Source organism: Pituophis catenifer, unplaced genomic scaffold, assembly GCF_029215685.1.
Source record: "Pituophis catenifer annectens isolate HBS135680 unplaced genomic scaffold, rPitCat1.0.hap2 SCAF_13, whole genome shotgun sequence".
Classification (NCBI taxonomy): Eukaryota; Metazoa; Chordata; class Lepidosauria; order Squamata; family Colubridae; genus Pituophis; species Pituophis catenifer.
This window is the reverse complement of record NW_027256893.1, coordinates 23781719-23806454: the sequence shown is the minus strand read 5'-3', so window position 1 is coordinate 23806454 and position 24736 is coordinate 23781719. Positions and strand designations below refer to the sequence as shown.

The 24736-nt window shown below is 47.2% G+C and overlaps 2 protein-coding genes across 4 annotated transcripts; one reads left to right on the top strand and one right to left on the bottom strand.

Annotated features, from left to right (window-relative positions):
• Positions 1 to 366: 366 nt before the first annotated feature.
• Positions 367 to 11005, bottom strand: MTHFSD (methenyltetrahydrofolate synthetase domain containing). 3 transcript variants are annotated; one of them, XM_070952839.1, is made up of 8 exons: positions 10916 to 11005; positions 9258 to 9361; positions 8485 to 8598; positions 7182 to 7295; positions 6121 to 6211; positions 5356 to 5468; positions 4073 to 4198; positions 367 to 1620 (listed from the first exon to the last, which is right to left on the bottom strand). In XM_070952839.1, exons 1-8 carry the CDS (start codon positions 10935 to 10937, stop codon positions 1120 to 1122), a joined length of 1185 nt encoding a protein of 394 aa, XP_070808940.1. In that variant the 5' UTR covers positions 10938 to 11005; the 3' UTR covers positions 367 to 1119. The 3 variants fall into 3 exon arrangements, with proteins under 3 accessions (XP_070808940.1, XP_070808939.1, XP_070808941.1); XM_070952838.1 differs by lacking the exon at positions 8485 to 8598 and adding an exon at positions 8344 to 8457; XM_070952840.1 differs by lacking the exon at positions 8485 to 8598 and adding an exon at positions 8344 to 8457 and having other exon boundaries at positions 9258 to 9358.
• Positions 11006 to 16363: 5358 nt separating this feature from the next.
• On the top strand, positions 16364 to 19211 carry FOXC2 (forkhead box C2). The gene has a single exon (XM_070952831.1). The coding sequence runs from the start codon at positions 16364 to 16366 to the stop codon at positions 17972 to 17974; it is 1611 nt and encodes a 536-aa protein (XP_070808932.1). The 3' UTR covers positions 17975 to 19211.
• The last annotated feature ends 5525 nt before the right edge of the window (positions 19212 to 24736 follow it).

Genomic DNA, 24736 nt, shown 5'->3' with positions numbered 1-24736 from the left:
CAACTTGTTTTTGTGGGGTGCTTGGTGTTCTCTGAGCTTGGTTGTTTTCTGGCAAACATTTCATGACCGAAGTAGGTAACGTCATTGCTAGAAAGTGCTAGAAAGGAATGGGGTGTGTGGAGAGGAGGGGGAGGGGGGAAGGAGGAGGAGGAGGAGAAGAAGAAGAAGAAGAAGAAGAAGAAGAAGAAGAAGAAGAAGAAGAAGAAGAAGAAGAAGAAGAAGAAGAAGAAGAAGAAGAGAGGAGGAGGAGGAGGAGGAGGAGGAGGAGGAGGAGGAGGAGGAGGAGGAGGAGGAGGAGGAGGAGGAGGAGGAGGAGGAGGAGGAGGAGGGGGAGGAGGAGGAGGAGAGGGGAGGATGACTGTAGAATATAGGTAATATTTTGAACATGGTATCTAGTTGGTCATGAAACATTTGCACCAAGCTCAGAGAGCATCAAGGACTCCACAGTTCAACCCTGAGCTACAAATATTTTTTTTAGCAAAGAAAGAACTCTTTGCTTGATAAATATCAACTTAGTAGCACATGCCTTTCTCTAGGTTATACAATAAAGATCCGAGATGGAGAGTGCCACCCCAACAGATGATAGGCGTTACTCAGAGTTGTGCTAGGCAAAGGAACAAACATTTGGCCGAAAAGAGAGGCCAGCCAAAGACCAAAGAGGATCTTTCCTTCTGCAATCCAATAGAGTGTATTAACATCTTCAAATGCAAATCCCAGGTCTGGCATCTTCTCACCTTCTATGGACCACAGATAACGAGGCACCAAATCAGGGTTGCTTTGTGATGTGTGTGTGAGGACATATGACAATTACAGCCCTTGACATTTTGCTTCATGTCCTTCTCCAGCAAATGTGACCACCTATGAAGGACGTTGGGAGTTTTAATTCAACTCTATCCAGAAGGTTACAGACGTTGTGTTAATCTGCTCTACGGCTTCGCCACACCTCAAATGGTGTGAAAAACGTCAAAGGGCCAAGAGAATCGCTGTCAGATAAACAATTGAACCGTCCAGATGTGTCACATCCTCATCTCCAGAAGGCCCCCTTAGCAAAGAGTCAACATCTTGGATGGCTGCCATTTTACTGTCAAACTGAATTCTCTTTCAGCAGGTCCTTCTCCCTTAACGGGGTCTAGGTGCCATTTTGCCCTGCTGGTTCCTGGCCCATTCAACCCGCAGTGGATGCCCTTGGAGAGATAAGCCTTTCAACGCTGTAATGGCCTCTTCAGCCTTGGATTTATCACTATAGCTGAGGAACGCTTGATGTTGTGCGCCTCTCCAGGATAGCCTTGCTGGAGTCACATGGTGCATTTTGAGGGCCTCCTTTAAGTCACTCACCCTGGTTCCAGAAGAGATGTTGCCCACGTAGACAGTGGCAGGAGCACTGAGGGGGCCTCTTTCATCTGATAAAGCCTCTCCTTCTCGCCGTGGTTGGGCCAAGCTGGTCGTCTCTGCCTGCGGCCTACTGCCTTCTGGAAAGTTCTCATTGGCTGCTCTCAGTGTCTTCTCCGCGGTTAAAGTATCAGGCCGTTCATCTTTGAGGAGAACATCTTTGCCTTCCAGCTTCTCTCTGCCGTGAAGAATCTTGAGGACTGGGATTTTCTTCAGAGTTTCCTGGCTGATCTAAAAGGAATAGAAATGTAATTAAACAAACTTCAGGGTAACAATGATACCTACCACTCGATTTTTCCAGAAGCATCATGAGGGCATCAAAAGATGCTTAAGATAAGGCCAAGTAGTCTGAAGAACAAGATGCTACCAGGAAGGAGTGTGTGTGTATGTGTGTGTGCGTGTGTGTGTGTGTGTAGACTCTGAGCTTGACCAACTGCCCTGTTGAAACCCCATTGTCCTTACAACTCTTTGCATAGAAAGAAGCAGCATCTGTCTGTCTGTCTCTATCTCCATGCATCCATCATATCTATCTATCTATCTATCTATCTATCTATCTATCTATCTATCTATCCATCCATATCTATCTATCTATCTATCTATCTATCTATCTATCTATCTATCTATCTATCCCATATCTATCTACCCCATATCTATCTATCTATATCCCCCATCCATCTATATCTATCTGTCTGTCTATCATCTCTGTCTGTCTGCCTCTCTCTATTCCCCCCCCAATCAAATTTACATACTGTAGCTGTCTATGTAGCTGGCCACCTAATGAGAAGGAAGGACTCCCTGGAGAAGAGCCTAATGCTGGGAAAGATCGAGGGCAAAAGAAGAAGGGGACGGCAGAGAACGAGGTGGCTGGATGGAGTCACTGAAGCAGTCGGCGTGACTCCATCCAGAGGATGGTAGAGGACAGGAAGGCCTGGAGGAACATGGTCCATGGGGTTGTAATGGGTTAGACATGACTTTGCAACTAACAACAAAAAGCTGTCTATTTCTCCCAAATTTATCCTAATCCTGAAATCTAGCTAGCAATTCTGAATGTGAAGAAGGCAATAGGTTCCTCTGCAGCTGTGAAAACTTACACAGGGGAATAAAAATAAAGAAGGGAAGGTCCTTTTCAGAAAATATAACCATCCTGGGGCTACGTATATTGAGAATTCTTCTGATGGCCCATCAGGTAGCATTTGCCATCACAATCAAAGTCCCTGTGTTTTTCTTTTCCTTTCTCCCCCTTCCTGTCTTCTCTGCTAGGGTGGGGTGGGGCTTCAGGAAAGGCTCTCTCGTCCTGGCTGGAGAGGTAGCAACGCTGGGATCAAAAAGGACTCTGTCCATCAAAGGAACAGATGGGAGCGCCTGGAGGGAAATCCTTTGCCTTCGGGCAGAATGGCAGCTTTCATCTCCTTTGCTCTGATAAGTGAAGATCGGCCAGATAAGCAGGCTCAGCTGCAGACCGATCTTGTCTGCTGAGGTGTCAAAATCGGCACCAAGATGAAAGCGTCTCTGGAGCCTCGGCCAGAAGCTGGCAGATTCCTCTTGCCATTAGAGGCCGGGGAGCCCAAAATGGCCAAGAAAAAAATTTATGGAGATTGAATTCCAACACCAGAGGGATATGTTTCTCTCTCTCTCTCTCTCTTTCACTCCCCCCTCTCTGTGTGTATGTGTGTGTAAAACAGGAAGAGATGGAAGGGAGACAGGAATGTCCATGGTTGAGCGCAGTGGCAGCCAAGGCCATCCTTGGTAGAAATAGGAAAGAAGGGATGAAAGTCACCTAGATTAGGGGGTCACCAACTTTTTGGACCTCAGAGACCACTAAATTCATAATTTTAAATCCCGTGGACGACTAATATGATCTGCCTAATGACTGGCTGGGTCGGAGTGGCTAGGTGGTCATGTGACTGGGTGGGCGTGGCCAACTTGAGGTCACTCATGTTGTGGGCCGCCTCACCAGCCTCTACTCGCCTCTCCCCTCCCAGCCACTCCTCGCCTCCCTGCCCAGGCTCCTTAGGGCCCCAACAGGAAGCAGTTGTTGGAGCTAAGCAGCCGCCACGAGAAAGAGTTGGCGAAACAGCTGGCTCAGTTCAAATTGGATCTGGCCGAGAAGGAGGCTCAGCAGAAGCACCTCACTGAGGACTAGGAGCATGGGCTTTCCAAGCAGAAGGAAGACCTGCGGGAGTGCAAGGCCAGGTACCGGTGCTGGAGGCTCAACGGGCTGAGATGGTCAGCCAGTTCCAGGCCATGATGCAGTCCCACTGGAACGAGGCCCTCCGGCTCTTTGCCACCAGCGGCGCTTCCCTCCAGCCTTTGCCCAAAGCCCCACACCAGGAGGCCGAAGCAGACCCCAACTCAGAATTTCTCTGACTCCTCTGACCCACACAAAAAGACCCCAAAGGGGGAGACTTTCTGCAACAACACAAGCGTTCATTGCACGTATCCGTCCCAGGGGCCGTAGATTGAGGACCCCTGATTTAGTGCAATATAAAAAATGCAGATAATTTTTCTGCCAACCACCAAAATTTTCTCATGGACCACTAGTGGTCCATGGACCACCAGTTGGTAATCTCTGACCTAGACCATCTAGCTAGGTTTGTGTTTCTCAACCTTGGCAACTTTTAAGATGTCTGGACTTCAACTCCCAGAATTCCCAGTCAGCCATGGAGTTGCAGAGGAAACCTACCTTATTCCACATGATCCCCCAAGGTTTTGGCCGCTTGCATTCTGTCTTGATGATCTTTGTTGGGGTAAGGATGTAATCCACAGTTAGATCATGGTCATCGAGAAGCTCTTCTGGAATATCCACTACCTAGTAGAGATGCCGAAGTGTAGGATAATCACACAGGGGGTCCTTTAGTACCTTCAAAGGACATTTTTCACTTAAAGCATTTCCCTCACCCCATTTCTACAATCTGGGGATGTCTTCCAGAAATATAAACTTCAGTTCTGGAGCTTCCCAGTCAGCCTGGCCATTTCCAAAACTCTGGAAGTTGATTTTCATGGGTCAACCTGAGAAGGTGTCCATGGTGGAAAAGGCTGATTTGAGGTCCTAAGGACCAGCAGCAGAACCTCAACTTGGGCCCAGGAATTTGGACAGTAGATGAAGCTGTCTTAGAGACAGAAGTCCACCTTGCTCAGGATGATTTACCTTAATTAAGAGAACATTCTCTAGCATTGCAAGCAAAGAACATTGGACCTTCTGAAGCAAATTGTGTTGGATGTTCTACTTCTCTACCTTTACTAGAGCTAGTGCAGTTGATATAGTACTGGAATCGTGGCCTCAAATTACTCTTTGGATTACATAAAATTAGTATGGTGTTGATGGTATTCTGGAAGCCATTGAGAAGAGGGTTTTCTCTGTCACTGATTAAAGTAAGCTGGATCACCACGTCTTTTAATGAGAAATGTTTATCTTAGATCAGCGTGTCAGGGTTCCAAGTAATACACCCATAGCAAACAGAACTCTGAGGCAAGCAGGTTCCTCAAAGAACAAGTTTATTGGATCTATCATATTGGCACAGGCTGGTGAAAACCGACTCTAAAGGTTCCCGCGGTTTTCACTTAATTAAAAGTAAAAGTTTTCCCCCCTTTCACAAACAATCAGTCATATGGTCCAATCCGGTTGCCTGGAAACTTCACTCCTCCTCTTTCCAGCCACCTGTGGGAAACGTCCTTGGTTCTCAGGGGGAAACTATTTTGTTTTGGCTACAAAATCCCAAGATATCTCTATTTCACCCACCTCCCTCTCCCTCAGCACAACTGAATCCTCCAAGATGGGCCCAGGACAGGCCAGCTTCAGAACTGACACACCATTTCTCAACCTCGCCAGCTTTAAGAAGGGAAGACTTCAACTCCCAGAATTCAACAGTTGAAACCCACACACCAAAGTTTCTGAGGTAGGGAAACTTTGCCTGAAATCTCTCTCCCTCCCCCAAAGGTTTTTAGCTCCCTTGCCGTAACCATTACCTGACAATCATGGACTGCTGTGATGACCACTGTCCTATGCCCTACTGCTCCCATAGAGACCATCATGGCATATTCCATGTCCGCGAAGCCTTCTCCTTTCCCGATCCGCCAGCCTACAGTAAGAAAAGAGTAACAGTAAAGGTTCCGCTCACACATACAGTATGTGCTAGTTGTTCCCGACTCTAGGGGGTGGTGCTCATCTCCATTTCAAAGCCGAAGAGCTAGCGCTGTCCGAAGACATCTCCGTGGTCATGTGGCCGGCATGACTCAATGCCAAATGAGCACGGAACGCTGTTCCCTTCCCACCAAAGATGGTCCCTATTTTTCTACTTGCATTTTTTAATGTGCTTTCAAACTGCTACGTTGGCAGAAGCTGGGACAAGTTACGGGAGCTCACCCCATTACGCGGCACTAGGGATTCGAACCGCTGAACTGCCGACCTTTTGATCGACAAGCTCAGTGTCTTAGCCATTGAGCCACCGCTCAAGAAAAGGGAGCACCTGTCAAAAACAGGAATTCAAAGACCGATTTACAGCTGGGCCAAAAGGAAGGAGGGGTCCCTTCTCTTTTCCCCAAGCTGGTTTGAAGTCCTCCCGATATGCAAATATCTCATCAAATTCCCTCTGAAATTGTCTTCCAGGGATCTGCTCATTTTGCTGGGAGAGGCCAAAGGAGTCTCAGGTGTTAGCAAGGATTTAGATGAAGAAACAAAGGCTGTGTGATAATGAGAGGTTCCTGATGCTCCCAGGTTGGACAGTCACTAACCTTTCTCAGAGACAGCCACAGATCCCACCACAATCAGATCCACGTGGACTTTTGCATCTAATCCTACGGGGACACTATAATCTCTAACACCCTAAAGAGAGAGAGGGGGGGAGGGAGGGAGAGTGAGAGAGAGTGAGAACAAAGAACAGACGTGATAATCAGGAGAAGGAAAATTCTTCTGAAATTTCCCCTTGCTACATCTACCATCAGGAGCGTCCAATTTTAGAAACGTTAAGACTTGTGGACTTCCAGAATTCCCTGGCTTGGGAATTCTGGGAGTAGAAGTCCATAGGTCTTAACCATTACTAAAGTTAGACACCCCTGCTCTACATGGACACTAACAATTCATGCATTCAAGTAAGTAGGAACCATCTCTGGATCTCACGTCACTTGATAATATCTGTTAGCAACTAAGAAGCTGTAATTTTCTAGGTTGATTTTTGGCTACAATAGATTAGGCAGAACATCGATCTAGGTGGTCATTTCCACACCAGCCTTCTACTATAAGGTATCAGTAGTATCTGACTCTAAGCAAATATAGATTGGCCTTTTCCAGAAGCTGCTGTGATGTCCTCCCATCAGTTCTACTAGCAGGAAGATTTCATGGGACTCTGAATTTCCAGAGATTTTGCCTTTCTGGATCCAGAGAAGTAGAAACTTTCCTTCATGACCTCCTACATTGTCCTTTAATGATGCTCCAAGACATGCTCTGACCTCCTCAAACATCTCAAAATTTGAGGGTCATACTCATAAATGTTACCATCATTATGTTTTAAGGGATGCCAACCCCATACTCAATGTCAGGTGCCCAAATACCTTCGCCAAGTTATATAACTGGGCAAAACTTTTAATTAGATATGTCGTTTTATTGTCCTATTTCCCCCCTTCCCCTTTCCTAAGAGTGAATTCAGTCAAACTATCTTTTCTGGTCAAAGGCTGTAATAAATATGCTTGATTTGTCATTTCAACACCAGAGGGCACTAGAGTGCCGCGTTGAAGTAGACCTTCTAAATCAGCCACACACATTACGCAATCCCGCCTCCCTTGCTTCTGATGCTTACTTGGGAAGTAGCACATTTTCTTAGTGTTTCCTTCGTGGCTCCAGGAGGAGGCACAATTCTGTTGAACAGCCCACTACGCAAACGTGGGGTGGGCACCAGGAGGGCTTTCCTGGCCTGCAAGAAAAGGAAATAAGTCAACGGACCAGCCTTCCAATTATAACTGTGGGCTGCTCTCTGGGCTTGATTGTTTTCTTGCTTTCTTACAGAGGTTTCATTACCCAACTAGATAACGTCGTTAGTCCTAACACTGATGATGATGCCTAGTTAGGTAATGGAAGATCTGCAAGAAAGCAGCCAAGCTCAGAGAGCACTAACCCCCACAGTTGTTGTCGTTGTCCTCCTCCTCCTCCATTCCTCACACCCTCCTCCCTTCTAGCAATGATGATGTTCCCTAGTTGGGTCTGCAAGAAAATCACCAAGGTCAGAGAATATCAAGGACCCCTCCTCCTCCTCTTTCTCCTTCTCCAGGACCCTGCTCTTCCGACAGGCAGGGCTAGCTTCATAATTGAGTTTTAAATTTGGAATTCTTAAATTTTGGGGTTTTTTTAAGCTAATTGGCCTTAAATGTAATACTTTTAATAATTTTTTAAATTTAAATTGTGATATTTGTATTGTGTTTTTACCTGGCTGTACACCACCTTGAGTCCTTCGGGAGAGGGGCAGTATAGAAATAAAATTATCCTATCCTATCCTATCCTATCCTATCCTATCCTATCCTATCCTATCCTATCCTATCCTCCTCCTCCTCCTCCATTCCTCACACCCTACTCCCTTCTAGCAACATCTGCAAGAAAAGCAAGCAAGGAGAACATCTAGGATCCTGCAGTTCAACCCTGACTAACTGTCCCCCACTTAAGACAAAAAAAATAAAAAAGCAGAAAAATGATAAAACAAGTCAAAAGGAAGCATTTCCTCACCCCATTCATGACGGACTTATGGAAGACATTAATTGAGATGGTGAGGACAATTCTGAAGACCACAAGAACGGAAGAAGCAAATGTTATGGAAAAGGAGAATACTCCATGGAGGCAGCGGTTGCAATGCCTAAGTAGACCACATATGTGGAACGATTAGAGCTTCATAAGGGAGGGACGGCTTTTAGGGACCTTTGAGACAAGACTATCTCTGGCCTGCTTTCCCTGAGCAATGCAAACTTGTTTACCTGGAGCACGGACAGACGGATCCCCTCCAAAGGTTTGTCTGGATCCACCTTCACCTCCCTGGCTTGATCAAACCCTTCCCAGCTTTTGATGGACAGACCCATTTGGAAAGATCCCTGCAAGGGAAAACATGTCCTACTCACTTCCAGGGTTAAAAAGCGGATGTCCCTCTGGGGAGAGTCAGGGTTGGCTTTGACTGTCCTGGCACTCCGGAATTCCCCCAAATTTGAAATTCCCACGGAGGCAAGAGAAGCTCCCTGTTGGGTAAGACAGCTCACATCAGTGAGAGATCCATACAGCTACGGAGACTGTCTTCTTCCTAGTTATCCATCTAGGCTACTGTTTCTCAACCTTGAGATCTTGAACAGGTGTGGACTTCAACTCCCAGAATTCCCCAGCCAGAAAAAAAACTGGGCCACAGAGCTATGGTGGCACAGTGGTTAGAATGCAGTACTGCAGGCTAATGCACTGCTCACTCCAGCAGCTCGATCCTGACCGGCTCGAGGTTGATTCAGCCTTCCATCCTTCTGAGGTTTGGATTGCTGTTTGTCAGAAATGGTGTTGGGTCTCCTGATTGAGCAGGGGGTTGGACTAATGACCTCTGAGGTCCCTTCCATCTCTATTATTCTGAGGTTGGTAAAATAAGGACCCAGACTGCTGGGGGCTGTAGGCTGACTCTTAAACCGCTTAGAGAGGGCTGTAAAAGCACTGTGAAGTGGTATAGAAGTCTAAGGGCTATTGCTATGCCTCTTCAAATTGTCAAGGTTGAGTAACATTGCTTTAGACCGAGCCTGGGCTAAAGCAAAAATTAATATAAGACCCAGTCTTATTTTCGGGGAAACACAGTATTATTTAATATGACTCCTGAAATGTTCTTGTGGATGCAGAGGTGGGGAAGGGGAGAGGAGAGAAATACCTTGAAATTGGGAATCCGATGGTGGACCGGTCTTGGAAAATCAGCCAGGTTATTGGCTTCCATGTAATCCCAGATTTTGTTTCGGATGTCCCATTTGGAAACTCCTCATGAGGGAAAGAAGAAGAAAAGAGACCAAAATTACATCTATGTCAGTGATGGCTAACTTTTTTGCCATCGTGTGCCAGGAGCTGGGGGGGGGGAGGGTGGGTCGCATGTGCCCACACCCATAATTCTATGTGCCCTGCCCCCATGCATGTGCACATGACACACACACACACACACACTCACACACACTGCTCCCCCTGCTCCTGGCATGCAATGGTACGGCAGGCCCGTTTTTTGCTCTCCCCAGCCTCCGGAGCCTTTCTAGGAGTCTGGGGAGGGCAAAAACAGCCTCCCCACCCCGCGAGGCCCTCCGGAGGCTGAAAATGGCCCATTTGCCAACTTCCGGTCCCACCAGAAGTTGGCAAACGGGCTGTTTCCGGCCTCCAGAGGGCCTCCAGGTGGGGGGGAGGCCATTTTTGCCCTCCCCAGACTCCTAGAAAGGCTCCGGAGGCTGGGGAGAGAGAAAAACAGACTGACCCCCCCCCCCGCCGAGGTCCTCTGGAGGCAGGAAACAGCCTGTTTCCCTACTTCTGGTGGGCCCAGAACGTCGGAAAATCAGGTGGCCGGTGCACCCATGCACGCTGGAGTTGAGCTCGCGTGCCCACCGATATGGCTACACATGCCACCTGTGGCACATGTGCCATAGGTTTGCCATCACGGACCTATGTTTTTCCAATAATGTTGGGGTTAGCTTTAAATTGCATGTTTGGTTATCATTTTGCTCCTAGCACACTTTACAATTGATTTTTTAAATTATTTTTTTTCTCTCAGGAACACCAAGCGTTTTCTTCTGTGACTGGGGATGATGGGACATATAACCCAACTCTCTTAGGAAGTCACCAGCTTAGTAAAGGATGAAGGATGAAGCAGTTAATGAATTTCCCAACCTTGGCCACTTGAAAATGTGCCGGACTTCAACTCCCAGAATTCCACAGGTCGAGTCTTCTTCTGTCCCTATGCTGGCTGGGGAATTCTGGAAGTTGAAGTCCGGACGTTTTCAAGTGGCCAAAGTTGGGAAACACTGAATATGAGTATTTGAGGGGCTGCCACAAAGAACAGAGGAGTCAACTTGTTTCCTGAAGCACCTGAGGGCAGGACAAGAAACAATGGATGGAAACTAATCAAGGAGAGAAGCAACCCAGAATTAAGGAGAAACTTCCTGACAGCGAGGACAATTAACCAGTGGAACAACTTGCCTCCAGAAGTTGTGGGGGCTCCATCACTGGAGGCTTTTAAGAAGAGACTGGACAGTCATTTGTCTGAAACGGTATAGGGTCTCCTGCTTGAGCAGGGGGTTGGACTAGAAGACCTCTAAGGCCCCTTCCAGCTCTATTCTGATTCTGAATTAATGGAAGCCACCTCACTCAGGCAACCATCAGCTAAATTCATCGAGAGGGGCTGCACAGTTCCGATGCAGTAGCAGGCTAGTTGGTGAGAATGCACCCAAATCCGGGCAGAGAGGAGGGTCAGTCCCCAAATCTTCTGACTGCCGAGCCGAAGATCGGTTCCCGTCCTTTGCCTCCCTTCCCTTCCTCTACAATCCTTCCTCTTACCGGAGCTTCCCGTCCGCTCCATGTTCCTTGTCTGCAGCAACCTCCAGAGCGAGAGCAAAGATTCGGAAGTCAGTTACATGGTATCCGAGCGCTTCATCCATCAGTTACATTGTAGCGCCTCCTCTAAAGCTCCTTCGGCCACGTGTCTGCTCTGACTACGGCAGCCGACGGGGGACAAGCCACCGAGCGTCTCCTGCCGTTCAGTACCTCCCCGGAACGGCTGGGCAGGATTAAAAGGGGCGCCTGTCTGTAGGGCGAGCATCATTTCCTCCTGCGAACCTCTAGATTTTCGGGAAAGGAGAAGCTTAAATCAATCCTTCCTTCCTTCCTTCCTCCCTCCTTCCTTCCTATTTCAACTTACTTACTTCCTCTCATTCCTTCCCTTAATTTCATTTAACCTTTCCCTCCCTCCCTCCCTCCCTCCCTCCTTCCTTCCTTCCTTCCTTCCTTCCTTCCTTCCTTCCTTCCTCCCTTCCTTCCTCCCTCCTTCCTTCCTTCCTTCCTATTTCAACTTACTTACTTCCCCTCATTCCTTCTCCTAATTTCATTTAACCCTTCCCTCCCTCCCTCCCTCCCTCCTCCCTTCGTTCCTCCCTCCCTCCCTCCCTCCCTCCTTCCTTCCTATTTCAACTTACTTACTTCCCCTCATTCCTTCTCCTAATTTCATTTAACCCTTCCCTCCCTCCCTCCTCCCTTCGTTCCTCCCTCCCTCCCTCCTTCCTTCCTTCCTATTTCAACTTACTTACTTCCCCTCATTCCTTCCCTTAATTTCATTTAACCTTTCCCTCCCTCCCTCCTTCCTTCCTTCCTTCCTTCCTTCCTTCCTTCCTTCCTTCCTCAAAGCATCCATGCTCCTTCTCTGTGAGTTAATAGATACAGCAGAAGGACAGGCATCTCAAGGAAGCCCATTGAATTCAACTCCTCTCCGTATTAATGGCCTCCTCAAATTGGATTACTGGGGTTTGCTCCATTCCTTGAGTTGCTAGTCCTCATGGGGTAGTAGTAAGCCATGCTGCCTGGGATTCGGAATGGGAAGCTTTCCCATGAAGGAGGGCATGCCGAGGTAGGGGATTTTCCCCATTTCAAAGTTAGCCCTATGTTTTTGAGGGAGGGGGCACAAATTACTCCATCTTTTCCCTACTCTCTTCACAACCTCTTGTCTGGCTAAGAGTTCGGGAAAGCGCAGTCCTGTTTTGTAACATAGTGGAATGTTCATCTTGTGAAACTCCCAAGGCTTTGCTCTGTACAGACGCCAATACAGGCCGCGATACTAATTTGCACATATCTTGGCTCCTGTCTGTCTGTCTGTCTGTCTCTTTGTCTCTGTCTCTGTCTCTGTCTCTCACTCACACACACACACACACACTTGTGTGTATATTACATGAACGCATGAATCTTTTTTTCAGTCACCTAATGGGTGACTAATGGCTAAGACACTGAGCTTGTTGATTGAAAGGTCGGTGGTTCAGTGGTTCAAATCCCTAGTGCCCTGTAATGGGGTGAGCTCCCATTACTTGTCCCAGCTTCTGCCAACCTAGCAGTTCGAAAGCAGGTAAAAAATGCAAGTAGGAAAATAGGGACCACCTTTGGTGGGAAGGGAACAGCATTCTGTGCGCCTTTGGCATTGAGTCATGCCGGCCACATGACCACGGAGATGTCTTCGGACAGTGCTGGCTCTTCGGCTTTGAAACGGAGATTAGCAACGCCCCCTAGAGTCGGGAACTACTAGCACGTACGTGTGAGGGGAACTTTTACCTTTAATAGGTAGGTGGAAGTTAAATCCATCCTTCCACATATTTTAAAGTTGCCACGGTTGAGCCTGCTCTCTTTAAAGAGACTACTGAGTCCGTTATTAACGTGTACAGCATTATACCCAAATACATCTGCGTGTATGTGTACTACCACAGTCCATACACAAGGCGTCACTGTCTTCAAAGAGACACAACTTATTTTTCCCCCCAAAAAGGTTACAATTCATTCTTTGGACCTCTAGAGGGCAGTACACTCCAGGGAGTGATGATTGCTGACAAATCGCGATGGCTCCGCTGACAATATTATGCTGCATTTACCTATTTCCAGAGGGTTTTTTTTGGAGAGGGGGGCAAAGCGGCGCGGTTGTCCTCGCCCATAACTTTTGAGGTCTTTGCATTCTTGAAACAATTTCACAGGGCAGGGAATGGAAAGGAAGCGATGCGCGTAAAGATGCTAAACGCCGTTGAGCCGAGGCTCCGAGTTTTTCATCCCCGAAGGAGGGGAAAGTTTGAGCCTAAGATTTGACCAACCTCGCCGAAAGGGCCACGTTTCCCCGTATTTTTAATTTGCAAAGACAGGATGGTGTCATTTAGGATCAATAATTATGTGAATGTATATGCGTCTGCAGGGATTTTATTTAAAAAGACAAAGAGGTTTTTTTTTCTTAATGGTGTAATTTAAGAGAAAGCAATAAATAAACTTTCTTTTATTTTGGGTAATTTAATACAAATGTCCTTTCCAGTAAATTAGCCATCAGGAATGCAGGTAGAGCAAGTAAGAGCATTTATTCTCCAAGAGAAGAAAAGTTACTTTGTCCTTCGAAAATTCTATAAGGTCTTTCTTTACAAGTGCGTGATTATGATAAGAAGTAATGCATAAATGGATCTCTCCCCCCCCCCCCCAATTTCTGCCTCTCCCTTCTAGTTTAATTCCCAAACCGGACCAATTATTTCATTCATATTTTCGACCAATATCTAATTAGACATTGGAAGGTTGAATTAATCTTTATCATCATTAAATAGACCAAACCCTTTAAGAATACTGCGAACATAACGTTTTCTTGACACTTAATTTAACATTACTAATTTATTTAACTTTTTTTCATCCCTGTGCTCTGTCTTTTCATAGAAGGACGCCTCCTCACCCCCCTCTTCCCCCCCCCCGGAAAAAAAATCAAGTGAGAAAAATCGAAAAAGAGTTACTTTATTTTTTGAAGGGATTTTCCAATCAGTTCAAGCAAACTTCCTTTTAGTTTAAATAATTGTCCCTCAGTTCCCTGCATTTCAAAATAAGAATATTCCTCTGAGTTCTTCCTCAAAAGAAGTCAGTTTTTCCGAAGCTGGTTTTTTTTTTCCTTTGTAACTTTCGTTACTGAAGCTTTGTAGTTTCCCAGCTTCGCTTCCCCAAATACAAACCACTCTGGACTCCTGAATAATAATAATAATAATAAAACCCCGTTCCTTTTATTATAAATAAAAACATTTTAAAAGACATTTTAAATAGACCATTTTAAATTGGTTTCCATTTTTTGGAAGCATGCGTTTACTGGATTAAAACCACTGCTTCTAAAATTGGGGAAACCCTCAGAAAGCAATCGGGCATCGCCTCCACCCGTTTCATCTTGTCCTCCCTTTTGGAAAAAAATTGCAATTTTGGGCCACAATCCGTGCACGATCACAATTACAATATTCCTAGCTTAGGAAGGCGCCTCCGAGCGCTCCCATCACCTCGCCCAAGCTCGTTGCTTAAAGAGCCAGGAAAAGTTCTTTTAAAAAAATGGAAAAAAAAAATATAGGGAAGAGTTTGGAATACGGTGACCTCCAAAAATTCCGGTCCAGTTTCTCCTGATTTCCCCCGTCAGGAAAGAAAAAAAAAAAAAAAAGAGGCGCAAGAGGTAGTAAAATACTTTTTCAGCCGCCACTTTTCTCTACCTCCGTCCGATTCCCTCTTTTGCCAACCAAACGAATGGAGATCTTGCCAACTCGCAAAAGGCACGAAAATCACACCGGGTTAATTATCCGACCCTTGAGGGTCTCTAATGGAATAATCAAGAGGTGGAGGGGGCCGTGGGAGGGGGGGGGGAAGCTGGGGAAAAGGCGATGAGGAAGAAATGCAGGTCAACTTTATCAAATAATATTCCTCCCCGTTATCCGTGCAAGCAATTAAACCTCTTTGCCCCCTTAGAAGAAAAACTAATCAGCGCATTTCGTTCCAGGCGCGATCCTCTGCGCGAAATCCCTCCCCCCCCCACCCTTCCTCGGCAGGAGCCCCCCCTCCCCCGTCATAATTAATTCCAGGTATTTAGGATGGAGGTGTTAATTGAGTTTAGAACCGAAGTGCTAAATAAGCTTCTCCGGAATTCTTCACCCCAACTGAGCAACTTCGGCGGAGCGACTTCGGGTTCCTTGCGGGAGCCGACCCCTGCAAGGGAAGACCCTTGGCCGCTCGCTCTCTCCCGCACGTTTCAGAATCGGGGTTTCCCCGCGGAGGACGGTCGGGGTCCCGTGGGAAAACCCGGCGGGCTGGCCTTGAAGCCGAACCTTTCTTTCCTCTTTTAAGAAAAGTTTCGCGCTGGCAGAAATCGGGGCGGCCCAATTCTGCGCGTTTTCCTCCGCCTCGCATTGAGCGGCTGAGATTCCATCCCCGATTAGGAAGGTTCATCGTTACGGCGGTTAACGAGGATGATGATGATGGTTTAATCAGGGTGACACTTTGGGGCAGAGAGGAGGAAGGACCGCTCTGGTCCCCCAAAGGACGGCTTGAGCCAGCGTTGCCTTCTCTCCCACCCTTCGCCTCTTTCTCCCCGGTAAGAGCTCCGAGGGGCCCGGAGAGGCCTCCCCAGCCCCGCGCCTAACCCCGGGGTGCTCCCCGGAATCCCGGTGTCCTCACGGCGCCTTCCTCCGCCTCGCCCATTGGCCGAGCCAGACCCCGAGCCGGCTGCCATTGGACGGCGGCGGAGGGAGGGGCCAGCGAGGAGTCAAAACTGGCCTTGCCCAAGAGAAGTTTGGAAAACTTTCCCCGGCCCTGGATGCGGGACTTCGCTTCGCGCGGGGCGCTGCCGAGGCTCCGGAGAGGCGCGCACGCTCGTTTATTTTGATTCGGTGCGCTTGTTTTTGTTTACACGCTTCACTTTCGCCCGGAAGGGACGGGGAAGGCCGAGTCAAAAGCTTCGCGGACCCAGCCAGCCAGCCAACCAGCCAGCGCGCTGCCTCCGTCCTCCTTCGTTGGTCTGCTATTTTAATTTTTTCTGCGAGAATTTTTTCCCCCACCCTCGTCTTTTTGGGGGCAGCGCGAGCAGATTAGATATTTCGGACCTGCCGGGGTTTCTATCTACCCCGCTCCCTCCCTCCATCCTTTTACCCAGGCCACAGTCGCCCTCCTCCTGCCCTTTTACGACGGGGGGAGGGAGGAGGAGGAGGAGAGCGAGCGAGCGAGCCAGGAGCAGCCGAGATTGGAGCTTCCCGACCGTTTTGCCAAAGATATAAATATGGACCAAGCGGGCTCAGCTCGGGCCTGTTAACCAAGAGGCGAGGGAGCCGGCCTTCGGTGGAGGAGTCTGGAAACGCTCGGGGGTCTCCGGAGCAGGGCGCCCCGTTGGCAGAGGGGCCGCCTTTCCTGCCGGCTCCTTCTCTACGACCTGACTTTTTGGGCGGGGGCGGCGGGAGGCCTCCTGGTCCTCCCGGAGCTGGGACAGCCATGCAGGCTCGTTACTCCGTCTCGGATCCCAACGCTCTGGGAGTGGTACCCTATTTGAGCGAGCAGAATTACTACCGGACGGCGGGCACCTATGGAGGCATGGCCGGCTCGCTGGGGGTCTACGCCGGCCACCCGGAGCAGTACGCGGCCGGTTTGGGACGCTCGTACGGGCCCTACCCGGGCCACCAGCCGGTCCAGGCCCCGAAGGACCTGGTTAAGCCGCCTTACAGCTACATCGCGCTGATCACCATGGCCATCCAGAACGCGCCGGAGAAGAAGATCACGCTCAACGGCATCTACCAGTTCATCATGGAGCGCTTCCCCTTCTACCGGGAGAACAAGCAGGGCTGGCAAAACTCCATCCGCCACAACCTCTCGCTCAACGAGTGCTTCGTCAAGGTGCCCCGCGACGACAAGAAACCGGGCAAAGGCAGCTACTGGACGCTGGACCCCGATTCCTACAACATGTTCGAGAACGGCTCCTTCTTGCGCCGCCGGAGGCGCTTCAAGAAGAAAGACGTCTCCAAGGACAAGGAGGAGGCCCCGCGGGAGAAGCACCACAAGGAGCCGATCAAGGCTCCTTCCGAACTGGCTAAGGAGCTGCCCCCGGCTTCGGCGCCCGTCCCGGCTTCGTCGGACAAGAAAGTGGTCATTAAGAGCGAGGCCTCTTCGCCCGAGCTGCCCGTCATCACCAAAGTGGAGACGCTCAGCCCGGAGAGCGGCAGCGCCCTGCAGGATAGCCCGCGCAGCGTGGCCTCCACGCCCTCGCTTTCCACCGAGGGCTCTTTGCCCGGCGAGCCCCACCAACCCCACCCTCACCCGCACCACCACCCGGCCGCCGGCGCCAACGGCTTGCCGGGCTTCAGCGTGGAGAACATCATGACCCTGCGGACTTCGCCGGGCGGCGAGCTGAGCCCCGTGGGCAGGACGCCGCCGGGCCTTTGCGCCTCCTCTTTGCCTCTGGGCTACGGCCAGGCGCCCGCCTCGTCCATCTACAGCCAGGCCTGCAGCCAGGGGGGCTTGGGCGAGGCCGGGGGCAGCTACCAATGCAGCATGCGCGCCATGAGCCTCTACACGGGCGAGCGCAACGCGCATCTCTGCGGCGCCGGGCCGCTGGAAGAGGCCGCCGCTTCGCTGTCGGAGCCCCCGTCCCAAGTGGCCAACGGCGCCCCCTCGCCCCTGGCCGGCCTGAACCTGGCGCAAGGGGGCCAGCAGCAACAGCAGCAGCAGCAGCAGCAACAGGAGACCTCCCTGCCTCCCAGCAACCACCACCATCAGCCCGCGCATCACCACCAACACCATCATCCACTCCCGCATCACCAAGCCCCGGGGCAAGCAGCCGCCGCGGCCGCGGCCGCCGCCGCCGCCTCCTGGTACCTCAACCACGCGTCGGAGATCAGCCAGCCTCTCCCCAGCCACACCTTCGGCGCCCAGCAACAGAGTTTCCCCAACGTGCGGGAAATGTTCAACACCCACCGGCTGGGATTAGAGACCTCGACGGCGCTGAACGAGCAACAGGTGAGCCCCTCCACCTGCGAGCTGTCCTACCGGGCTCCGCCCTCCATTTACCGCCACTCCGCCCCTTATTCCTACGACTGCGCTAAATACTGACCGGCCTCCGGGTTAAAAGCAGACAGACAGACAGACAAAGAGACAGAGAGACCCGGGAAAGGGGGCCTCGCCCCCAACTCAGCAGGCGGACTATAGAAGGAAAATTAGGCCTCTGTTTTTTTTTTTAAAAAAATTAGTTGGGGAAAGCCAACCAAATTGACTCTGGTTTTTTTCTCTCTCTCCCCAAAACAGATTTACGGGCAAAAAGAAAGAAAGGACAAAAAAAAAAAAAAAAGAAAAACCGCCCCTCCCCCATTTTCCCGTCCAAAGTCAATAAAAAGGACCCTAAAATTCGATTTTTTCCCCCCACGACTCATCTTTCCAGTCCAGTTATTTCTGTTCGGGAGGGGGGGAGTAAAACAGCCAACACTAGAAACGAAAAAAGAGCAACGTGAGGTGGGTGCGGGCTTTTTTGAACAGAAATATTATTATTAATAATAATAGATGAGTCAAAAACGGATATTAAATATGTTGGAGATCGTGGGCAATATAAAATCACTGATTCCACAAGGACGGCTTATACATTTTTGAAAAGGGGAGAATAAGAATGGATATGCTATATAAATATAAATGTATATGTCTTGGTAAAACTTGGTTGGTTTTGTTTTAAGGAGGGGATTATTCCATTTATCGTGTTGTAAATATGTGTGGATTTTGAATTAGGCTTCCGTGGAGGGCCGTTAATATAATATTTAAAGTTGAGGTCACTGGATTATTCCTCTCTCAGCCCCCCCTCTCCCCACAGCTGCCAAATGAATTATACTTTTCCTCTTATTTCTTTAGTTTTATGTACAAACTTTCATTAAAAAAAAACCCCTCCTTTTTAAAATTAGTCTTTTTATATATATAAAAATAATTTATTTTTCCCTTCCTTGTTGAATATTTCCTGCCTCCCAAAAGTGGAATAAGAAGAAGAAGAGGTGAGGGTGGGAAAACCAAATGTTTTTTTTTCTCTTTTAAAGTGGGGAAAGAGGTGAGATTTATTTTATTTTTCTTGTAAAATAGAGTCCCCTTTCCAATTTATTCCCCCCCCCCTTTGAGCCTTTCCAAAGTCATCGCTTTGATTTTATGTGGTCTTTAAATTGTTGTATTCAATCTCTTGGACAAATAAGAATAATAAACCCGTTGCTGTTTATTTCTCCTTTGAAACAAAAGCGCATCTTGTGTCAATTTTTGCAGTTTCCTGAACCGGCCCCAACTCCTACTCCCCAGTCTGGGAAGCTGCAGATTTGGGACGTTGCAGACTAGATCCTGTGTACGGGAAGGGATCTCCCGTTATCGGATGTGGGATCAGCGGCATGTCGGAGTTTTAGGTTAGGTTTATAGATCGGACTGGCCGAAACTTTTAGACAGGATCTTATAAATTTGCCATTCTGAATCTCAAACAAGCCGCTTGTTAATTCAGTTTTAGTGATCCTGATATATACCAAAAGTTTAACCCCGATAGGGGTTAAACTTTTTTTCTTTTATTTGTTTTTTTTAAAAAAATATTTTTAGGAGCTGCTTAACTGCTCCTCGTCCGTCTATGGGCCTCGGGATTGTAAAGGCTTGATTTATTCCTTTAACTTTTTTAAAAAAATTTTGAAGTGTTGAATTAAGCTGGGCTCTAGGAAAGAAATTCGGAGCTGGTGGAAACAGAAGAGATGCGGAGGATCTGGGTTTCTTCTTTTCGACTCCCTGCCCAGCCAGGGGAACAAGCTAGCCAGGTCAGTCTGCAGGCAGAGAAGGAAGAGAGGAAAGAAAGAATGAACAAATGAAAGAAGGAAGACAAGAGGAAAGGAAGGGAAGGGAAGGAAAGGAAGGGAAGGGAAGGGAAGAAAAGGAAGGAAGGAAGGAAGGAAGGAAGGAAGAAGAAAGAAAGAAAGAAAGAAAGAAAGAAAGAAAGAAAGAAAGGATATATAGATATATATAGAGGGGGGAGGGGGAGGGAGGGAGGAAAGAAAGAAAGAAAGAAAGAAGAGAGAAGGTGAAAGGAAAGGAAGGGAAGGGAAGGGAAAGGAAGGAAAGAAAGAGAAAGAAAGAAAGAAAGAAAGAGAAAAGGGGAAAAGAAGAAAAAGAAAAAGAAAAAAGAAAAAAGAAAAAGAAAGAAAGAGGTGGCTTTGAAGGGCAGCTTCTCACCACAGCTTTTCTGAATCTCCTTCAGCCCAATCTTTGTATCTATCACTAAGGTCATAGAGCCATCACTCAAAAGTAAACTGCCCTTCACTTAATTAAATGGACAACTGCAGTTTTTGTTTTAACTTTGACCGTAAACTGGACCTGAAGTTTGGTTCTTCTGTTCTTCATTCAGGAAGGCGAATGTTTAATGGGTGAATATCCAGATAAAAGAGACATTTGTTTTCCTCGGAAAATATTTCTTTTGTTTCTGATACTATAACAGGGAATTAAACAACCCATTTAATATGGCTCTTTATACAAAAAGTATGGCTTGAATATGAACATAGAACCTAGAATAAAAGGGCGGGGAGGGACCCTGGAGATCTTCTAGTCCAACCCCCTGCACAAGCAGGAGACCTTATCCTATTTCGGACCAATGGCTGTCCAGTCTCTTCTTAAACACCTCCAGGGATGGAGCACCTACAACTTCTGGAGGCAATTGATTAATTGTTTTAACTATTAACAGGAAATTCCCCCTTAGTTCTAGATTGCTTCTCTCCTTTGTGATTTCCCATCCCTTGCTTCTTGTCCTGCCTTCCGGTGCTTTGGAGAAACGATGACAATCGTGCCTGATTTTGGGTTTTGTTTTTAAACAGTATATAGGTAAATCGAATTCCAATTTAGCCAAAGTAAAACAGTTTAACTTCCTGCTTTTACTTGGCTTTTTCCTCCATCAAAGCATATAATCTCATGACCCTTTCATTTTTTTTGAGGGGGGGAAGGGGAAATTTCTCTGAAAGAAGACGTACTTTCTCAGATAGCATCTAACTCTCTTGAGGTCCTCTTCCCTGCTATTCTTTGTGTCTAAGAAAATAAGGAAGCAAGATGCGGTGAAAATGGCTGGGAAAAGACAAGGGAACTCTTCAAAGCTTCCTAGAATAGCCTCCCTCAACAGATGCAGGTCGAAAATCTGATTTCTGGCTTCTCGATACCGTAGGACTGTAGCAGACTTGTAGCTGTGAATTCGCCCAACATACATTATATTATATTATATCGCCCAACATTGTTATGCGTGTTGGACCTGGTCTTTGTTTGGGTGTTAAGTGAATTTCGTTGTGTGGGGTATACTGTGTATACACGTACAATGACAATAAAGTTATTATTATTATTATTATTATAAAGTCTTTGCATTTCAGAAGTCTTTTAAGTGCTGAAGAAAGAAAAAAGTTTTTCATTCACCTGGCCTATTCTATGGGTTATTTCTGAGTTCGTAGTCCTTGTGTCACGCTGACACGTTGACTAACAACAATTCATTTAGTGACCGTTTACTGAAAAAAAGTGACTTATGACCCTTTTTCATTCTTACAACGACCTTTGCAGCAGCCCCCATAGTCATGTGATCAAAATTCAGACACTTGGCAAACTGACTCATATTTATGACGGTCTCAGTGTTCCCCGCCCCCCCCAGGGTCACGTGATCCGCTTTTGTGACCTTCTGGCAAGCAAAGTCCATGGGGAAGGAAGCCAGGTTCACTTAACAACGGTGTGACTGACTTAACATCAACTGAACCACGGTGGCAGAAAAAGGCGTAAGATGGAGCAGACCCACTTAACAAAACTTAGCAACATGGTCGTAACTCAAGGACTAAGGGTATAAACGCAGACATACTCTAGAGAGTTTTGGAGGGCGCCTTTAAGTCAACATTGACTTGTCAAGTCAACATTGGCCATTGTGGCTGGCTTGATGGGTTTATGGGCTGGATCCCCAGACATAAAGATGGACTTGAGTTAGAGGAAGCAATGCCGATCCTGGTGCCCAGATTTAAACTAAATCTTTCTTCTTAAATTCTTCTACTCATTTTTTCTCGCCCCTTCTCCTTGGGAGTTTGAGTGAGTAAGTGTGTGTGTGTGTGGGGGGAAGGGTTTGACAGGACTGGCGCCTTTAATTTATCTCGTTCTTTTGATGTTGAAAAGAATTTGCATGGGCTGGAAAGCAAATGTGCAACCATGCACGATAATTTTGAGCTGGCACAAGGATGGGGTGGGATCTGAATGGCCGTTGATTTGGGAGAAAGTATGTTTTTGGAGCACTGAATTTTGGGGCATCCAGTGATTTTATTGATGAGATGAAAACCCCACCTTTCATAAAATAATAATCCAAGGGGTGGGGCAGGCATAACTCTACCTCTTATCCCCACCCCCCCCCCCACAACAAGGACTCTGCAAAGGAGTGAATTCAAAGTCATAGCTGAATGTGGATTGACCAGTATAACCAATACAACTTACTGCCTCTCCTTTAGAACCCTCTTTTGATTCTGGGGTGTGATGCCACCAGGTTGTGCTGCCTTCGCTTTGATTGGAACATATGGCTGCTGTTGGACAGATTTTCTTGTAGAGTTGATAAGGGTAAACAAGCTGGCTTCAAGGCTTCTACCCACTTGGTGTGTGAAATAAAGCAGAGAGAAATAAAGGAGGAGAGGAAGGAAGGAGAGAGGGAGGGAGAAAGAGAAAAAAAGAAAGGAAAGAAGGAAAGGAAAGGAGGAGAGGAGAGGAGAAAGGAAAGAAGGAAAGGAAAGGAAAGGAAAGGAAAGGAAAGGAAAGGAAAGAAGGAAAGGAAAGGAAAGAAGGAAAGGAAAGAAGGAAAGGAAAAAGCCTTGATTATTTTCCTGTTTCCAAGCAGTGTTTTGGGCATTCTGCTTTTTTAGAAATAATTTTCAGTTAACTCTTACATTCCATATCTTGGAGGCTGGAGGTAAATGATCAGAAAGACACTGTGGTCGGAGGAGAAAATTGGTTTAGCTCTCTGATGGAGAGGACCAAAACCTCACACTAATTTCATGCTATTCGGGTTTTCCAAAGACATGCCCTGTTTTTTAATAGTCCCTTTTTTGCCCTTGTTGGCGTCGATCAGAATACCACCTATAAAACTCCGCTGCTTAAATGAACTTTCATTTTGTTAATTAGATCATGCTTCCTTTTAGGAGTGACTTGCCTTGAGATTGCTTGATTTAAAAATTGCAGAATGGCCCTTTTTTATCATATTTATGAACCCTGATTCACCAGTATTTCCCAAAGAAAGCAAACACCGGAGCTTGTAGGTGGACTTAAATCTTTTTTCCCCTCTCTGCTGGCTTTTTAATGGGTCAAACGCTTTACTGAAGGTGTTCAGCTAATCTCTTGATCTCTACGAAGAAAACCGCATTCACACATCATGCTTAACCTGAGATAAGCAGTCCTTAACTTATGACACGACTGGGATCACAATTCCCATCGCTAAGAAAGATGTCTGTTGACTGAATTGAACCCAGGTTTATAACCTTGCTTGCTATGGTTGTTAATGCACTGCAGTCATTAAGTGAGTCACAGTGGCTGCTTTACTAATTCAGCTTCCTTCGTTGATTTCGCTTGTCCGAAGCTGGCTGGGAAGCTCTCAAAAAGGTGATCACGGGAGCCCAGGATGTTACAACTTCATAAGTACATGTTGGTTGCCAAGTGCCCAAATTTTTTATCATGTTAGCCCGGGGATGCTGCAATGGTCATAAGTGTGAGGACTGATCATAAGTCACTTTTTTAGTGCTGTTAACAACGAGTGGTCATAAATTGAGCACTACCTGTAACCTATTTCCTGGATTCACACTGCACAGTGAATCCTAAATTAACCAACATCCCGAGCGATGCACACACAAACGGCAGAGATGTCAACTAACCAAATTTTGCCTTTGGTTTAATCACCTTATTCTCTACATTCTTCTTTCATTGTTCTTCTGGCTTTGAACCTGGCTTGTTTGTACCTCAAATTTAAGAGAGTATTTGTAGATAGCTCGTTCCTTAACTGCCATTGGCCCTGAGATCTGGTGATCAGTAATACGGTTTGTTAAATGGAGAATATGTGACAGGCAGACGGGGAAACACCTCCAAAGTGACTCAGATGCCCTGCAAGGAGACTTGGACCCAACCAGAGACAGGCAGTGCCAGTTGGTGGTTTGGGGGCCACACATGCACTTGTGTAAAAGGCGCAACTGTGTCCTTGCACGCGATCCTTTGTCTGCGCCCTTTTCTAAAGCACAGCTGCGTTTCCAAAAGTGGCTTGGAAATGGCGCAAAGCAAGAACATCCTGGAGACCACAGAAGGATGCCATGGAGCGCCATTTGTGGTCTGTGGCTTACCCATTCGTGGAGCAGACCTCAAATCTGTTTATTTATTAAATTAGAAAATTTATATGCCATCCACTCCCAACAGCTCTGGATGGTTGGCAGGATACAGTTATAATATCCATTCAGACCATTAATAACAATGATTAAGGTAAGTCTGTTTTGAGTTGGTCACATCCATCCACTTTTCTTGGCAGGAGGAAGGTGGTTTCTCATTGCTTGCTATTTTTTAAAAAACAACAACCACCTTTCCGACCAAGGCAACAGCCCTGGAATTTCCTGGTGGTGCCCCATCCCTAAACAAGCCAACTCTGACCCAGATTAGCTAAACTACTACATCTCAGCCCCAATCCACCTCACAGGGTTGTTGTTCAAGGGAAAATAGGAGGAGAAGGAAGGAGTATTAGGTATGCTCGCTCCCTTGAGTTATTTATAAAAATAATAGGTGAGATAAATAAAAAATAATAATAAAATAAAATGGCAGCTCTAGCCTTTTAAAGAGAATCATGGCATG

What these genes read in the sequence shown, in the direction of transcription:
- FOXC2 (XM_070952831.1), top strand. Translation starts at nt 16,364, where the DNA reads ATGCAGGCTCGTTACTCCGTCTCGGATCCCAACGCTCTGGGAGTGGTA.
- MTHFSD (XM_070952839.1), bottom strand. Translation starts at nt 10,937, where the DNA reads ATGGAGCGGACGGGAAGCTCCG. An exon ending in GAAAATGTGCTACTTCCCAA is followed by an intron (nt 6,212 to 7,181) that starts GTAAGCATCAGA and finishes CTCTCTCTTTAG; the next exon opens with GGTGTTAGAGATTATAGTGT. An exon ending in CAGCAGTCCATGATTGTCAG is followed by an intron (nt 4,199 to 5,355) that starts GTAATGGTTACG and finishes CATCTCTACTAG; the next exon opens with GTAGTGGATATTCCAGAAGA.